This window comes from Amblyomma mixtum, chromosome 2, assembly GCF_055824585.1.
Source record: "Amblyomma mixtum isolate Tamu chromosome 2, ASM5582458v1, whole genome shotgun sequence".
Classification (NCBI taxonomy): Eukaryota; Metazoa; Arthropoda; class Arachnida; order Ixodida; family Ixodidae; genus Amblyomma; species Amblyomma mixtum.
Genome location: NC_143013.1, coordinates 172,255,483 through 172,274,183, shown reverse-complemented (window position 1 = coordinate 172,274,183; position 18,701 = coordinate 172,255,483). Strand labels below are relative to the sequence as shown.

Sequence of the window (18,701 nt, the reverse complement as noted above, 5' to 3'; positions counted from 1 at the left end):
TCTCTTTAAAAGCATTTTGTTTGCAGCCACTTTTCACCAGCCTTTACATGCGGCTTCCAGTGAGCTATGCTTGCAGAACTTTGCCATGTGCAGGCCACTGCCAAAAATTTTGATACCTTGCTCGTGCTTTATAACGTGCTCATTCAATTAACAAATCATGTTTCCTCTGAATGCCTGCCCAGTTAAGAGAGATCAACTAGTATGAGCCAATGCGACTTGGACCAGTTGAAACCCTATTGGTTCTCGTTTTGCGGCTCACTCCAATCTGTCCTTTTTAATTTGGTGTCGTCCCTGTCAGTGTTGTATGTCACTGGCATAGTGCGCACGGGTCTCTCCGTAATTCGATTTAAATTAGGGAGATCGGCCACACAAGGCAATTATTCTAAGTTTCTAAGAATGCTCGGAACGTGTAGATCGAGTTCCCGCGGCAAAAGTGACGAGTTCAGATTCCTCTTCAGTGCACCTTTAAAACCTTGCGAGCAATTCTTTAGCTGTGTGTGGCAGTGATGGTCACTGGGTGCCATCAAGACTAGTGTTTAGACATTAGGATTTGTGTGATGACGTCTTTTTGGTAGCACTCTCGTTTTTTCCTGGGTCAGTGTTTGTCTTTTAGCGGTTGCTGGATGTCTCCCTGGATCCCTGAACTGCTTGTGCATTTTGGTTTGCTGGAGGTTTTTCCAAGGAGGGCTGCACCACATTGTAGTTATTATTAGTGTGCCAAATGTTCTGCAAGTGTGTGTACTGTTTTGTGGTAAGGTGCTTGCCATGAGCCTTCTGGTCCATAGTGAGCTGTGCAGGCTGGAAGAAAAGAAGTGTGTGTTGTGGTGTATATGTGTGTATATTGCTCTGTGTATAATATGCTGATAGCCTGACATGATCGGTGTATTTGTCAGCATGTGCAGGTTGGGTGAATTTGTAGTTTGTCAAGGGAGAGATGCAACTGCACAAGTAATCTGCTTGGCTGAGTGTAGCACATGTTTAACTCCTTCTTTATTTTTTGATTGTGCCCTTTCACTAGCTCTGCATGTCCACGTAGTTTGTACATTGTAAGACACCAGAAAAGCCTTGTTTGGCTTTGGGCAAGAGAGGGAAAACTGATACTTGTGAAGTAAGGTACCCGCGAAGGGAGGGTTCTGGGCACCAGTAGAGAGCATATCTACCTTTGTTGCTGTTTTCTTCTTTTCTTGATGCCCTTCTGCTTGCTGTTTAATTTAAGGCAGAATAAGTGGAGCACGGTGTGCTTTTGTGGACTTTGAGCTAACATGCTCACCAGTGCATCCTTATTGGTTCCTGCCCAGACTACTGTCTTTTAAGGCTGTGCATTTGCTGCTTAAGATTTTCCCAGCTCTAGCGTAATGCTCCAGTTAAAGCTAGAGTTTCCCCCACCCTGATATGCAGGGTCTAGTCAGAAAGCAGTGCTTTTGTTGGCTGCACCAGAGTGCGGTTAATTTGCTATCATCTGAAGTACAGCTTCCGTTTCAAAGAGACCCGCCCTAGTGTAGATTTTTCAACCCTGGTGGCACTGTTTTGAGAAACCCCTGCAAAACAGTGTGCGTTCCTCGTTGCTACTACACAATGAGCAACTAAAGATGACAATTTTCCTGCTTTTCCACTGTTTTGTTTCTTTGATGCCGTCCTGCTGTAATCACGTTTCGTGATCTCATCCATTACCGTGCCAAATGGTCGCACCCTTGTGCGTTCCTAGTTAGTTGATGTGCACACGTGCTCCTGTCTGGTAGATGGGTTTCAGTTTCCTCAGGCTGCAGCCATAGCCAGCCAAATCCAGCCAAAGCCAGGAGCTCTGGCACCTTTGGTTTTGACTCATAGGCACTGTGCAACTGGAGAGCATCAAATGCAACCTCTCTGTGAGAGGGTAACAGGGAACCTGTAAGGTGTTCAAGGGGGTGTTAGAGGCGTTCAGCCATGGTCATATCGCATTTTTCGTTTTGTTGGTACGAAAGTGCAGAAGTAGGAGCTTGTGAAAGCGGGTGTTTGTGAGTACAGGTGAGCAAGAGGAAAGGGACAGCTGAATGCCTCGCTGTTGGAGGCCATTGTGTTGCTGCTACCTTTGGCCATGGCCCACCAAAACCCAGAACAGGGCGAACCCTGTGGCAGGTTGAACATGGAGACCTCTGAGCAGTGCACCGGGTGTCCCCGCCAAGTGCTATCAAATTTCTAAACAAGACGAAGTCTGCTAAATGAGCAAAGCCAACTCGGCACTAGTTGAGGCGTGGGGCCTATTTTGCAGTACTTTTTTAGCTCTGAAAAGTTGGAACAAACTAGCTAATTTTTTAAATGCTGGCTTTGAGAAAAAAAAGTGTCAATTCGGAAGTTGTAGATCACCTTGAAAAACAGCCAACTGAAAGATTTGCTACAAGATTCTGTCTGCCCATCCCTGGAACACTGCTTGCTACAGAGCTTTGTGCTTGGACAAGGCATGGAACATGGTGTAAGCAGATTTTTCTGTTTCAGATCACTTCTGGATGTTGCATTAGCAACACTGTCAATTTGTAGATTTTTAATTTTGTGCACTTTGCTTCAGGGTCGATAGAAAAAAGCTACCTAGACGATACCTTGATGCACACTTTGGCCAGTTTTTTTTTTTTTCAAGGCGAGCTGCAACTTTCAAGTCGACACGTTTTTTTTCCCGAAGCCAGTACTTAAAAAGTTGGCTAGTTAGTCCTAACTAATTTACTAACTTTTCAGAACCAAAAAATAACAGATTAGACCACATGACTCCTAACGGCACTGAGTTAGTTTGACTTGCCTTGGACACTTTTTTTTTAAAAACGTGGTTACTTTTAGCAGGGACACCTGCTATATTGGTTTGTTCAGACTTAGAAGGAAGCCTGCATGGTACTGCACTGCCACCTTTCCACCTTTCCTTGGCTGCATCGCGAGTAACTTTTTTTTTTTTTTTTGCATTCTTGTGGGTGGCCTGACTGTCTTGCTGGGTTCCTTTCTTAAAGAAGGCACGTTTTGAATGAAGCTGCAAAGCTTAGAAGGATGCTACCTTCTGTGTGTACGACGGGGGTATTCGCATTTTCTTTAGTATTGTGTTCTGTGGGTTCATGGCCAAAGGGTGGCAGTACTTATGCTGTGATCATCAAATGAACTAGCCATGAGAAAATGAACTGCATGTGTGGGTGGCCAATAAAAGCAAAGGCATTTCAGTTTCGCCACTGCACCCTCAGCCATTTGGACCTGCTTGATGCCCTGCCTAACGTTGCTGAGCCCTGGCCGTGCCTGTGATAAGCTGGTACTGCCACTCTGATGGATGTTGGACATGTTACTGATAAGCAGCGCACCATACCTCCAGTTTAGCGTGCTAAGGGGCGGCCTGCACCAATATGCATGGCCAGATCTCGGTGGCTTAATGGAGCACTTTCTGAATTTCTGTGAGGCAAAGGAAGTCGACGACGGTGCACAGAGGATGAATTTGTTGGCGTCATTTCTTCTACACTGGCCTCGAGCATGAGTAACTTGCTGCACTTACTTTATCACACCTACGTACTGCCACTGGATCTATTATCGGGCTGCTCCTCACATTTTGCTTCATTATATTGCAGTTCGACTCGGGTCGCTCTGTTGGGCAAAGCGTTTAATGGACTAGTATTCCTGCAGGTGCTCATATTGCACCCAGCAGGAAGCCTGGTGCCTTGAGTTACTAGGTCTGCCGTCTATGGTCCCTGTGATACAGCAGCACCTAATAAGTATATCATCGGAACCAGTGAGGGCTTTTGTTGTTTCGCTTGGAGGCAACTTGTCATGTTAGGTAAGTATTTTACAGAGGTTCAGCTGCTGCTGCCAGGGTTGTTTCCCACTCTTCGTGAAGCTGATGCTCATACACGTTTGTGTGAAACCAATCTGTTCGGCCAAAGAGAAGGAGATGGATCGTGCTTTTCTTTGGCAGATACCTGAAAGCAGATGTAGAAGCAGTGGCTATAGTCAAAGTGAGGTCGGAAATATTTTCCGGATCATTTCATTAGTTTTGAGTTCTTGTAAGAGAGCGCTCGGGAATAGCTGTCTTGTATGATGCTGTATGTACAGCCTTTTTTGTTGCTAGTATGCGTGGGATTGATTGAAAGACTTCAACTATGTATTCCTGTTTCCGCAAAATACCTTTGGGCTTGTTGTGTGTGGTCATCATGGTCTTTGGTTCTTAATACTTGTCTTGGCTGTATAGTGAGCAAGTTGAATATGGAGAACAGTGTAAACAGTCTTGCTATGATGTCGCATGTGTCACAGTATGTGAGTGTGTAGTGAAAGAACACCTCCTTCTGAGTGTTCTGTTTATATGTCGAGCACTGATTTTGCTGAATGTGGATGTTGCCTTCGAGCCTTGGATGTATGCATACCTGTACAGTTTCTGTGGGCTGGTATGCCTGCAAGTTTTGCTGTCCACATTTGATACATCTGTCTATGCCTTTGCAATCGACACTAGCGATGTCAAGTTATGTGTTAGAGCCACCAGCCATTTGGGCATGAAATAAAATGCTACTCGTGCAAAGTTTTCTGTCAGTTTTTTTCTCTTGTCACCTTTGTAAGTCCAAATCACACATTTAAAGTGTTATACACTGCTGTGAAGAATATTGCCCGTGAACAACTGCACAAACACTCATAATGATGATTGCTACATGCAGTATTGCTGGAGATTGCTACTTTGTGCAGGTGAGTTTGCAGAGAACATGGAATCAACAAACCTGAAGACACATTTTGCATAAGCTGTTTCATGTTTTCACTCATTCCGTTTAATTCTCGCATCACACGTGAAACGTGTGTGCGCTTCCTTTCATATTTTAATGTCACTTCTTACGTCCTAGACCATGCAAACATGCTGTAGTACAAATGGCACAAACTATATTTCTGTTTACAGCTTTGCCACCTTGCTTGCATGAGGTTTGCTGCCACGTATTTTATTTATTATATACATGTAGTGCAATTTCAGGGACAGACGTCCTAGGTAATTGGGTTCACTTGACCAGATCATACTACAAGCACGGACCCCAGAACTTCCTTTTGTATGAGGGGGGAGTTTTTATTTATTCAATGTTATATTTTTAAATATTCGTTCAGTTTTTAAAAATATATTTGCCCATTATTTACTGCTCAAAGCTGTATTCGTTAATACATATAAAACCTAGAAGAGCGTATTGGTGGGCTGGTTGGTTCTTTTGCATGGTTAGGGAACAGTGCAGGGACGCGACACAAGGAACATTAAAAGAACATTCAAAGCGCTCGTGTGTGTGACTGAATGTTCCTTATGTCTCGTCCCTGCGCTATTCCCTAACAATTCATATAAAACCTAAATTGCAAGGGGCAGCTTTATAAAGATACACACATGACTGCAGTATAAAAAGTGCGCAGTCTGTTTCAATTCTGCTAATCATAGTCCTGGACAGAGGTCAGTCAATCAATGACGTGCTGGGACATGAGTGGTTTCGGTTACTCAATTAAAACCCTTAAGACTGACTATATGAAGCCGACTAGCTATACTTTACATTATTAACGTCCTAGAATGGAAGCGTTTGTCATAAATCTGATCTGAGCTCAAACAGCTCAGGCCTGGAGCGGGGGGGGGGGGGGGGGGGGGGCGAGGGGGGGCACTTTTCCCCTCTAGAGAAATTTCGTGGGTGCGACCGCCTTCCTTAGCCCCTCCATAATTCCGGAGTCCCTGATTGCAAGCATTTGAAATTTCGTGGTTGTATTGACCTCAGTAACTGTTTACATTACAATTGACACAAGTCCAAGGAATTGCGGAGTTCGAACCGCTTTCGTAGCAATCCGCGTTTGCTTTGGGATGATCGCTCCACGATGATGGTAAGCAGAGCTGTGGAGTTTGAAACCCGGCGTAAATAGCTATTTCGAAGAGCTATCAGCACCCTTGCTGTTCAGCAGGAGGAAGTGAATGTCCAAAACAGAGTTTGTGTCACGTTACGCCATGAGGCTGTGCGATGTGCAAGGGCATTCACTGGTAACAACAAGCGGCCTAATTAGCTCTCGTCTGTTAGATCGCACCCGCATGTGCGGAGCTGGTGGGGCATACTTGCGACGAGCAGAAGCAGGTGTTCATGCTTAGCGTAAACCCCGTAAAGCCCTCAACGCTGTGCGGTAACAACTACGGACATCTGCAAAAAAGGAAGCAGAGAAACGCGCCATACAACTTATGTTTCGTTCCGCTTGAATTCATTTCTGGCGCCACTCGTTCGCGAGGAACTGTGGGTAAATGTGGGGTCGTCGCCATTTTCGGTCACGTGACTCCACTTGTGTCGCGAGGAGCGAGGGGGGCAAGGCGAGCCCGATCAAAAAGCTCGCCGCGGGCCCCAGTGGAGTTTTGCTGTCGAGTAGTGCGAGTGTTGTGGAGTGCCCGCACGACAATGTTGTGATGTAAGCGACGAGATTGAGCGTTTGACCCGAGGACCGCGCTCGCTCGCCTTTCCCGGCTGTGCGTGTGTTGTTGCTGGCCGCGCGGTGTTCTCGCTTATCAGCGCGCAATGCGACTCTCGTGACCGTCGGAGACGCGGAGGCAGCCAAAGCGAGGATATCGCCGAGACAGCGGCGGCAGCATCTTTCGCGCTTGCTGCGTGCGGCGGAGCTTTCGAGTTCACGCTCTGGCGACGCTGGTGCTCTAGCAGTCTGGGCCAACCCCCGCCGGGCGAGGCGGCGGTGAAACAGTACCGGTCCCGCGATCCGTGGCAGCAAACCGTTTCACGAAGGTGAAAGACCTTGGAGAGTGTTGCTGCCCGTCGCCGTTTTGTTTGCGGACAGCGCCGATTCGTCAGCGCTGCTGCTCCAGAAGAGGGGACGACAGCAGCAGGAAATCGCTTCTTGAGACGCGACTGCTCCGCCGATCGACCTTCTTTTTTTGTTTGTGTTCACTGCCGTACTGCGTGTGGTTCCGGGCCCTTTCTACAAAGCGGCCGCAACAAGCGTCGTCGTTGCCGCGGCGTCCGAGTTGGTGTGTGATCGGTGCGTGCGTGCCCCTGTATGTGTGTGTGCGAGCGCGCCGGCGGTGAAGGGAGCTCCCTCCGAAAGGGAAGCTTGCTAGCCTGGCGGTGATGTCGGCGGAAGGACCTCGGCGGAGACGCGAGTTCAGGCGGCGGACGCCGACGGCCCTGTGATTGCTTCTGTCGAGGGGGTCCGGTCGCCCCCCAAGAAAGCAGCCAAGCTGGCATCGTTCAGTGCTCGAGAGAAGGCGGCCGTCATGTCCGAGTACCAATGGTGAGTGGCGATCCCCCCCCTTTCCTTGAACCGGACCGCAGCTGACGGACGGCGCGTGCTGCCCAGTCGCGGATCCGCCGCGCTTCGAATGCGTCAGGGGCGAGCCTGCAGGTTCCCACGCTCGAGTATGCTGCGAGCGTGTGCCGCGCGAGCTCGAGTTGCAGCCTCTCGCGCGTTGCTTTTGTTTTTCTCTCCCCGTCGTTCGATCGGCGTGAGAACAAAGACGCGCGCATGCCCGTGTTGCGTGCAGCTGGCGACGACTCGCAGCTTGGGGGCTTTCCCTAGGCCTAACGCTTGTCCGAAACTGGCCCCCTCCGTGTGAACGGCGTCGCCCAAATGTGGGTCAGAGGCCGCGCACAGACAGGTGCGAGTGGCCGCCGCGGCTGCATTGCGTGCTCCGGGGAAACCGTGCGCTGCCCTGCCTATGGTCGCGGGCGCGAGGCGAGCGCACGTCGGTGATCCCGGCCTGAGCGTCGCCGCGGTCTTTGCCCGTCGGCCAACTGCAGCGGGCAGTCGCTATCGCACGTTGGTTTGCTTGCGGAAACAGCGGCGTCGGACGTCAAACATCTGCCTTGTCGCGACGAGAGGGGCACTGCAGGGGGGAGAGTGTGGTGTAACGACTGACGACGCTCTGGGAGGGGGCTCGGGAGGAAGTTGCCGTCAGCGTCCTTTTTGTTTGTTTTTTCTCACGGGTTCTGCGCCCGAGACCGCGGTGCTGTTTCGGAGATTGAGCGCCTTATCATGCTCTCATTGGGGGCCCATTGACGTCGGAACTCTTGGCGGCATGATCGATACGCGATTGAAGCCATTGGTAAAGACAATACAGCCTGCTGGTCAGGACCGGAAACCAGATCAGCAACGCTTTGGCGGACGCCGTATGGCTTCCTTCTTGAAGGGCATCTCGGCATTGTTTGCACCGGGTCCTGCAGATCCCGCCGTCGCGTGATTGCAGTGCGCAACTGCGTAGCAGCGCTAAAGAGGGCCTTCTGACTGGCTAGCGTCAGCGGCACATGTGTTGTTTTCACGAGACGTCCCCCCCGTATGGGTCTTTTGTGTGCATCAAACCAACAACGGGAATTCTTTCGGGGGAAGCGTGCGGGTAGTTAACGGGACTGTCGGCGCACGAGCTATCGCGCCAACCATCGCGCAAAAGCCTCCTTTGTCACGGCCCGTCGCTCGCAAGGCAGACGGTGCGCGTTTCGATCGAGCGGGTCCTGCCTTTGTTGTCGTTAACGAGCCGCGAGCGGTCTCGCCCAGGTCAAGAACCTGTAGCAGCAGCAGCGGGACCGGTCGAACTTTTGGGCGGCTATTCCGCGCCCCCCGGCATTCATTGTCCGCCGCGTAGCTCCTCGCAGCCGCGACCTGGCCGACCGGCGTGGCGCGGACTCGGTGGAATCTGGGTTGCGGACGAAGCCCGCGTTCCGACTTGCAGTCGGGGAAGCTGCTGCGCTGCGCCCTTGGCTGTCCAACTCCCCCTCTGCACCTCGCAGACGCGCATTGAGGAACTAAGCGGTAGCGTCTGTGATGACAGATAAGCCGCTTACAGGGATCTAATTGCTGCCATGACGGCATCTTGCTTTCTTTGTATAAGTTTTCCACGGCGTTGTCATTGCGGAGATGTGGGCTGGAAAGCCGGTTTGCGGGAAGAAGGGGTTGACCAACGGATCATTCCGTCGCCGTGCTTTGGCCGCAAACCGTCGCGGAAGCCACATTCCATCGGGAGGTTATGAAAAGGTGCTTCGAGGTCGTGAAGCGAGTAATCGTGCCCCCCTCCCGGCCTTTTGGAGGTTCCGTTATGCACCTCGGCGGAAACTTCGCACGAGGCGCGACACCGTTATTTGACTTCCTCGATGGCCGCAAAGCGATGCCTGGTAATCGTTGTCATGCGCTCTGTGCAGCGGCCGCTGGCGTTCCCCTGCCCCCCCCCCCCCCCCCCCCCCCCCCCCCCCCCCCCCGGCTAATGGGTTTTCGGGGGGAGTGGATGGCGGGCGAAACTGACGGCGGCAATTACGAAACTGCGGAAGGGCCCGGGGAACGGAGTGTTGCTAAGGCGCGGTCGCGCCGGGCCGGGCCTGGAATGACCCGGTCCGTTTCTTTGGCGGCACAAAATTCGTTGCCGGTTAAAGAGTGACGCTGCTTTGCGACCCGTCCTGACGCGAATTCCAAGCATTCGAACCGAGTGAACCAGCAACCTATGAATCCAAGAAAACAATAATGCCTGGATTGGCCATAATGGCGAAGTTATGAATTTTTTTAAAAACGCTTTGATTGCAGTTGACATCACCGCACCGGTGGTGTTTAAACCCACGACCTCCGCATGGTTCAGTCACGGCCGCTCTATATCTGGCCGTGTTTCAGAGAGGGAAGCGCTCGTTGGCTGCCCTCTCCACAGGCCCCGAGTGTAGCAGGCTACATGCGGAATTCTTGGGTCGCGCTGCTTTCTGTTTTAACATTCGCTCAATATTACGGCAACGAACGGGAAAACATGAACAAAGAAAAAGTTGTCCGCGATTTATCTGGTTAAGCTATATGCGTGAGAACACGTTTGCCCTTGTTTAGCTTTTTATAAGCTTGAAAATTGGAGAGCTCGTACCACGACTTTCCCCTTGCGTTAGACCGCGTAAACTGCTCGTTGCGATTCGAATCGCCGTTCCCTCTGTTCGGCGGCCTACGCGCGTTCCTCCGGCGACTTGTTGTTGCCTCAAAAGCGATGGCACATACCCACGGTGGGGGATTGACCATGGTTTGTTGCAGATGATGATGTCCTCAGGCTTAATGACACACACCCACGGCGGGGGATTGGCCAGGGTGCAGGTTCAAACAGGAAAAAACTCAACATTCGCCTCTCGCTTTTCATCTGTTTCCGCATCCCGTTTAGCAAGGTTGTACCGACTTCGTTTGCGTTGCTGTTCTCCTCGCCGTGTACTCGTGGTTCGGCTTCGGAATCTGTCGAATGACCGGCTTCATCCATGATTTACCGTTTTCTGCACTGCACGTTGTTGTTGTTGTTGTTTACCTCAGTAAACATGGCACATCATTCTTCGCCTTCTCTTTCTAGCATCTGTGCGTGCACGCAACCGCGACGCTGCTTCGAGCTTACCCGATTTACTCCGAGGCTTCAGCATGACGAGCCACAGCTTTTTCCGCTTGGGACCCGTCTAGTGCTAGCGCACTAGAAAGCAATTTCGGCCCTCGTTTAAAAGGCACCGCACCTATCCGTTTGATGGGTGACACCAGCGAAAATGGACACCCATGGAACGTTGTGCATCAGCTCGCTCAGTAAGCCACGCTTTAACACCTTTCTGTTTTGCGTGGTTCGGTGATGGCCGCCTGCTAAGCTTCTCTCACATCAGGAACCCAGTTTATTTATTTTTTTTTGTGGGGTTTAACGTCCCAAAGCGACTAAGGCTCTGAGGGACGCCGTAGTGAAGGGCTCCGGAAATTTCGACCACCTGAGGTTCTTTAACGTGCACTGACATCGCACAGTAGTACACGTGCCTCTCGAATTTCTCCTCCAAAGAAATTCAACCGCCGCGGCCGGGATCGAACCCGCGTCTTTCGGGTCAGCAGCCGAGCACCATAACCACTGAGCCACCGCGGCGGCCCCAGTTTATTTATTTAAAATATCTTGCGGGCTCCTTTAGAGATCAGTGACTAAGGAGGTTTCAACAACAACAAAAAAAGTGCATATTAAGAAAGAAACAAGGGAACGACAAATAGAACTATGCAGAAGACAAAAATGTAACGTTTTGCAACATAATGCCTGTACAAGTGCTCACACGAGATTTCACGCTCTATGGTGCATGCGATGGCATCCGCGGATGCCGTCATCTTTACTCATTTTTCCTCCTTCCCGCTCTTTTTAAGAGGTCTTAAGCTGCGGGGCTGCTGTTCAACAATAAAAATAAGGCTGAGCAGTTTAGGGCAGCGCGAGCAAGACAAACGGATTACAAATGCTAAAAGCATTTTCAAGAAACAATTTGGCGAAGAATAATTGATAATTTAAGTGATAAAGTGAGACTTGCGACAAAAATAAAACAATAGATGAATGCGACCGTGTACTGTTCGATGTCAGTGCACGCTAAGAACCCCCGGTGGTCGAAATTTCCGGAGCCCTTCACTACGGCGTCCCTCATATAGCCTGAGTCGCTTTGGGACGTTAACCCCGTAAACCAAACCACATTGCTAGATTGCAGTATGCTTACTGCAGTGCAGCAACCTTTGTTCTGTGAAACCACGGCGCAAACGGAACGAGGCCCGGCTAAAAAGAACAGCGAGGCGTGTCGTTGTGCGTCCTGTTGTTTGATAGCAACGTTGTTTGATAGCAAAGCGTGCCCTCTCTCTCTCTCTCTGTGTTGCCCCCCCCCCCCCCCCCTCTCTCATTGGTTTCGCACTGTTTTTCACCCCTGCCTATGCCGTGCCATACTAAACCGGTCTTCGGTCCGGCTGCCTTACCGCTGCCGCAAAGCGAGGTAACGAAATTCGTTCGTGTTAGGAGAAAGCGGTTTCCCGGGGGTTTTCGTACGCGAGTGGTTGGGCGGCGGATACCTCGACGGCACGCCCGAGGGGGAAATGGGCACTCCGCTTCGTCGCCGCGCGTGTCATTTGCCCGTGCTTTGATTCACGCGCGCATTGACCGTGCTTATGTGGCGCATGGGGCAGAAATGTGGACGCTGTCGAAAAGATACCGAGACACCACGGCGAGGTGTGGAAAGGAAAATGATGGATTTGACTTTAAGAGACAGGAGAGAAGATGAATGGGGTGAGGGAACAAAACGCGAGTTGATGGCGTACTGTAGATTAAATAAAAAAATTGGCAGTGGTTTAGCTCTGGTTAAACCTGCGAAAGCAGCGAGGAGAGAGAGAGAGGTAGGGTGCCTCGATGCCAGCGCTGCCATCGAGGCACCCTAGAGAGAGGCGATGGAGAGCGCGCGGCAGCGGCGGCGGCGCGAGCTGTGCGCTGTGTGACGTCACTGCTCCTCGCGCAGCTCCGCGAAATGGCTCGGCGACTCGCGTAGTGTTGCTTTCGCAGCAAAAGAATGTGGAATTGGACAGGGCATCTGATGCGAAATCAAGATAAGCGGTGGCTCCTTAAAAATGAATGGATTCCAAAAGTAGCGGGGAACTCTGGTGAGTGAAGCGGGCAGATGAGATTAAGAAGTTTGCCGGGATAAAGTGGCCGCAGCTGGCACAACTAGAAATGGGTAATTGTAGGGATATGGGGGACGGCTTTCTATGTCCTGTTCTATGTCCTGCAGTGGAGGATCGTTAGACTAATGATGAAGATGAGTTGATGGTTTGCCTAGCTCATTCATTATCCTGTATTTTATCTCCCTTCTAGCATTGCGGCAGTCACTTTCTCACTCTTCACACCTGATACAGTGTGTGCGGCCGACGCCGTGGCCGCTCGAAGCGCCGAGGATGCGAGGATATGCGGTCGCTAAACCGAGGAATGTTCCCGCTGTGTAAAGGGGGGAAGACGCCCAACCCACGGAGGCGCGTATGCAGACGAGGGCGTGCTCAGGTGCCGTGACACCTTTGCATTTGAACTCAATCTCAGGTTTGCCCTGCATTTAGACCGCCATTTCTGCTGGGCGGCTAGGCTCCCGGAACAACTAAACTCGCAGACAGGAAAGATTAAAAAAAAAAAAAGGAGAGGCGCGAAGAAAAGGAGGCCAAGAAGGGTCGAACGGCTTTCCGTTACGGCACATTTTCTTTTTCTTTTCTTCGTGCACTGGTTTATTTCTTTTTTCTTTTTTTTATGTCGACCCTCCCTTGGCGTGTGCTGCGGTCGCGTCGCAGTGCACGGCTAACCCCGATCGCCGCCGTGTGACGCAAAAGCAAGCAAGCAGGCAAAAGGCGAAACGGAAAGCTCGTCGTGGGTCGGGGGCGCGCGTGCCGTTTTCCGAGGCTTTTTATCCCCCCCCCCCCCCCCTCCCGCACTTCCCGGCACGCATTGGGGGCCCCCCTCGTTGTGTGTGCCGCTCTTTCGGATGGGGCTTGCGCAGAATATAGCATCCCGTGTCGTCGACGTCCCCTGTATCCGACGGGCGCGGAGCTGTCTCGCACGTGTTGGGTAGGCGGGCGCTTGATTCCGGGGCCGCCTGGCAGAGTCTGCCAGGAGCAAGGGTCTGAATACGGGTTGGGGGTTTCGGAGAGGAGCGTTTAATGACGTCGTCGACACGTGAGGCAGAGGGAGTATCACTTAATTTACAAGCCACAGTTCACGCGCTCAAAGGATTCCAGAGTGGACTACCAGAGCGCGCTGGTCGTCAGTATGGTCTAGCGTTCCTGTACATGCTAATGTGGTCTAGAGTTACTGTATAAATATCTATGCTGTAAATTAAACAGTAACCTACACAGTACTTATACAGTAACTGTAATATGGTCTAGGGCATCTATAAACTTTTGTCTAAAATGCCTCGATGCCCCCCCCCCCCCCCCCCTCGTCGTCGTAGTATGGTGCGACGCCAGCCGTCCGGTAGGAAAGAAGGTAGTTAGCAGGGTGCTGAGCACTGAGAGAGGCTAGAGGCAGCCCCGCTATTCGCTCATGTGGCGGCCTTCCGTTATGTTTCCGCATGAGCTTTCGAGTATACTCGGCCGGCCGCATGAGGATTGAGTATACGTGAAACATTCAACTTTAGCTTGCACGCAGAAAAGTCGCACACAAACGTCGGATGGGGTGATGGTGATGATTGTGTGACTATTCCCTTTGGACGAGCAGAATCGCTGCCGCCTGACGGTCGATATGGCGGGCGAAGGGAGTGTCTTTGTGACGCCGGCATTTTCTGGAAGTACGCCGTCTCTCCCGCGCAAAGGTGCTAAAAGGGTGGCAAGTAGCGACCTGTCGCGTAGTGTACTTAGCGCAAGCTGAATTCAGGTGCAGCGTTGTTCCGCCGTATTCGGCTGCAGCGGCGGCGCAGCCTCGGTCTTTTATTGTTTTGCTGCGGTGGCGCGTTGAGGAGGACGTTGACCGGTGTGGTTTAGGCCAACGCTTCATTCGTAGAACTACCTTGATTTCAGCCGTGCGTGCTTTCTGAGAAACGCAGCGGTGTTTGCGGCCAGACGCGGCTCGTTGTCGAATACTTGGAACAGCCTTGGACCAGTCAGCCTGCTCTCAGTTGGTCGTAATATGTTTACCGAGGCGGTCGGTAATAAAATCTCAGCAGGGTTAGACCTCTGCCAGCCCGAAGGAGCAGGCTGGTTTTTCGAAAGGGCTGCTCGACAGTAGACCGCATTCACACCGTCAGTCAGGTTGAAGAGAAATGCGCTGAATAAAACCAGCCCTGTATATGTAGTATTCATTGATAACGAGAACGTACTTGGTTGTGACGAAACATCAACAGGCATGCAGGTACGGCGCAACCACGCTGTAGGAGAGGCATATGTAAAGTTGTTAAAAAAAAAAAAAAACATCCGTAGGGACTTGCAGCGACCGACCGTAGGTCTCCAGAGGAAAAGTGATAAGATATCAAGGATGTCAGAGAATATGACACACAGTGTCCGCTGCTATTCAGTGCATGTGTCCCGAGGGTTGAATTGGGAAGAGGTGGTGTATAAGTTAATGGAGAAAGAAGTTAATCTCCCTGAAAGGTTTTTGCGTGGATACGTAGAGCTTATGTTCAACCACCTTTTATCGCGGCGAGTGGTTTTTGAAAGTATTGGCGAAACAATAAAAAGCAGGAAACCGAAACTGTTCGCCCGATAGAAGGCTAGTCTGGTTTATGTTTTATGGGGCTCAATGTCGCAAAGCGACTCAGGGCTATGAGGTGCGCCGCAGTGGAGGGTTCCTTATAATATCGACCACCTGGGGTTCTTTAACGTGCGGCCGGCCCCCTAACATTTCGCCTCCATCGAAATGCCACCATCGCGGCCTGGATAGAGTTGGCGTCTTTCGGGCCAGCAGCTTAGCACCGTATCCACTGAGCCACCGCGGCAGCTCTCGATAGAAGACGGCGCTTCGCATGACGCAGACGTGACGTGGGAAAACGTCATCCGCGAAACTGTTCTGCGCACGTTCAATCGCTACACTAGCGACTGTAAACGACGTGGCCCCGTTACCTGACCGTCTTAAATGACAGGAGACAACCTTGTTGTTTTCTCGTTCGTCAAGCACGGGTCGAGCATAATTCATCTCACGAGTCGTTTGCAGCCGCGTGAAAGGTAGAGAGCTCTGGTCCAATCAAGAAAGACAACATGTAGTCCCTCAAGTATTTGAGCACTGTTGTGACTATTTTTCTTGCAGTTATTGCAGTAATCGAAAAAGGTAGTTCGTTCGGCATGGTGTTTTGAAAGTACAGCGAGCGTTTCATTCACTGGTTAGATTAGCAGAGAAAAGCCCGCACGAACACAGCACTGCAGAGGCCCCTTACGAAGTGGTGCGCTGTCATTCGTTGCCGCCCAATCGGCGGCCGGGTCTCCGGCGCACAATAACTGGAAATTGGTGCTCTTTCTTTCCCAGTGATGGAGCCACCAGTTGGGGGGGGGGGGGGGGGGGGGGGGGGGCATTGATAGGCAGGGTATTGGCGATGAAGCCTGGTGGTTTGCCGGTTGGCCCTGAGAACTGGTGCAGTCAGTTGTCCTGTGATGGGTAGACCCGCGGGGCGGCACCACTGGTGCCCGTAGACTGTTACCAGAATCTTCGTGTAGCCTTTGTGGATCTCACACTGTCACTTGGTGATGGCGTGAACAAACGAGTCGTTTCAGCTCCGTTAAGCTCTTCCTAGTCGATGAACTGGGAAAGTCATTTGTGTGTAGGATTGTTCACGGTGTAACTGATGTGCCTGATCTTGTAATCAGCTTGTGCCTGCATGTTACGAGTAGATTTTCACGCCATTGGTGCACGCACGCACACACACACACACACACGCACATAACACAAATACTGCTGTCCCCTAGCGCACTGCTCCTTCTTTCTACGCAGAGTGTATTTGCCCCAGACAAGCCTCTGAAAGACTCGTCCATGCGCAGGACGCGAGTGTTGGATGACTGCCTGGAAAAGAGGGGCGTGGACTGGTTTTAGCCCCCGTTGGTCTTCCACAGGTGCTGCCTGGAAGTGCTGCAACCTTAGATTTCTTCTCGCACTTCCCGCGCTCATGGCATACTTTCGTTGTCATGATGACATCGTGCCTCCCCGGTGTTTTTTGGACGCGCAGTAATGAATGAATGAATGAAATTGTAGTTCCATGGCGCAGCGCAGACCGGCTCCGCTGCCCCGGTCCGAATGATCGCCGCGCGTAACGCTGGGGACGTAGCGCGCGGTGTTCAAACTTTCAAAGGCCATCATCTTCGGGCTGCTCGCTTGATCCAGTACGTGCCCCCGAGTGCTGCTCATTTATATTTCACGAACACTGCGATCCTTCGGAAGAAGGCTTGCGGGCAGGAGTGAGCGGCACGGCCTTTGTCAGAAGTATGGAGTCCAGGGGGTACCCGTCTACGCCGCGCTGTGGGGACACTCGTAGCACCTGTGAAAGTCCTGAGATTCCCGGGGGCGGTGGCCTACCCTCCGAGAGATTCGCAATGCATGGCGACGCGCAACGGGCCTCAGAGCAGGTGCCAGAAGCGAAACTTGTTCTCCGAACTTGTCACAAAGACGGTGCTTCCGAAATGCACGTGTCAGCTGAGAAGCATAGTTTGCGATGCAGAAGGAAAAGCGACACGATAAGGTCAACAACTTTTCAGACAGTGTGGTGAAAGCGGGGAGAGGAGGTTTCGCTGATCCCCTGCAGCGGCGTCACGGTGTACTGCCACGAACGCTGGCGCAAAGAGTGAGTGAAGAAACTTCATTTCCGCCAGAAGAAGACCCGTGCCCCTCCGGGTCCGCACGCAGGCGTCCGGGGAGGGGCAGCGTCGCAGCTGGAAGACTAGCAACGGTATAGTCGCGCAGCTTCTGCTGCCAGGCGGGTAGCGTATCGTTGTATGCTAAGGTCGGCACTTCTGAGTATGGTCTCCCATTCCTCTGCATTATTGATTCTGCCATGCCCCAGTGCCCCAGGATATGGCGCAAAGAAGTGCACAAAATTACCGGCTCGCTGCATCAAGTTGAAATCTGTTACTTTCTTACTTTTGAACCCCTGATTAAAAAAAAGAAAACACTGCAGAAGTGTCGTTTGTAGCGGCCGTCATCGAACCAGCTGGTAACATGTCATCGGGGGATATGGTTGCCAGACTAGTACCAAATATGGCTGCTAACGCGGTTTGCGAGCGTGTGGACAGCGCCTCCTCTATTTTTTTGTAAAAATAGAGGAGGCGCTGGTGTGGAGAGGGGGTGCGCGTGGGAGTGTGCATTGCGGCGCGCTTTCGCTGCTTCGTATTTCGGTTGCGACACGTTACGGCGTTGTTTACTCCGGTGAAAGTGGCCGCCTCGCACGGCAACCAAACAAGCCACAAGTTGAGGAGATGCAGAAAGAGGCGGCGGCGCATGCATTTATGCAGCCGCAGCGCTCCTCGTCGAACGAATGTTTACCCCGCGGAGGGAGATTGGCACCTGCGCACTGCACCGCGCCCTGTCTGCGGCGTCAAGCCCGCCGGCCGGCCGCACCTGCGTGCAGTGCTCGCGCGATGCTCGCTAGGGCCAGTGGAGAGAACGGAGGGAAACGGGCGATGTCCGCGGCCCGCGCACGGGCTGGCGAGCTGAGGTTTGCACGCTGGCGTACGTGGTCGCGCCCGCAAAGAGAGCGTGGGCAGGCCGAGTAGGGTGCCTTGATGCCCGCTCGTCTCCGCTGACCATCGAGGTCGAGTAGAGTCACTAGCCACGTTTACGTGAATGTTACAGCAGCGCGTCGTATCGACATTTTGGCTTATCGCACTCATGTCGACGCCAGGAAAGCGCGTTCTTCTAATCCGTATAATCCTTCAGGCAGGGGTAGAAGATCGACAAGGGCAACTCGACTTTCTCGGCGAATGGAAGCAGGTTTGGAGGCGCCCCTCATCCTCCCCGGGGTGGCTATGCAATGCCCCCTGACAAAGCAGAAACAAAGCAGACTTCAAGATGGAGGGCAGCTGGACCCTTCTCTCGCGTCCACTGGGCGAGGTATCGCCCTCCAGACAGACGATGTGGTGCATGTGAACATTGCCGTACCAGCTCCGCGGGGAATACGATGCGCGGCTGTCGTATTCATGTAATCGCGGCTACTGATCCAAGGGGATGACTCGACTTTAGTCAACGTTGCCCGCGGATGGGCGCTAGAGGAGCCGGCAGCTTTCGTGGTCTGCTTGGGACACAACGGCGTTCCAGCTGATCTCGTGTTCTGGCCCTGCCAACTGTAGCGCTCCCCTGCTGCTGTTGCGTGGAGAATGTGTGAGGGGGCCCCGACAGCTGCAGCAGTTTCGCGCTCCCCGACACCTTTCTTTGGGTTTGGCTTCGTGCTGCTAGCCTGTGAAGGCCGGGGCTTCAACTGGAGAGGCCAAGTGGTTTGCTAATGCTGCAGCGATGTATGCAGTTGGCATCCGCGTACTTAAGCGCAGCCGTACGGCTACAA

At 52.1% G+C, this 18,701-nt stretch overlaps 1 protein-coding gene across 1 annotated transcript in view; it reads left to right on the top strand.

The window, feature by feature from the left end:
* The first annotated feature begins 6,259 nt into the window (after positions 1 to 6,259).
* SppL (signal peptide peptidase-like protein) overlaps positions 6,260 to 18,701 on the top strand; it is an 80,824-nt gene continuing 68,382 nt past the window's right edge. The window contains exon 1 of the mRNA XM_089572752.1: positions 6,260 to 7,221. Within this exon, the coding sequence (XP_089428878.1) occupies positions 7,205 to 7,221 (17 nt within the window). The 5' untranslated portion in view covers positions 6,260 to 7,204. The remainder of the gene's footprint in view (positions 7,222 to 18,701) is intronic.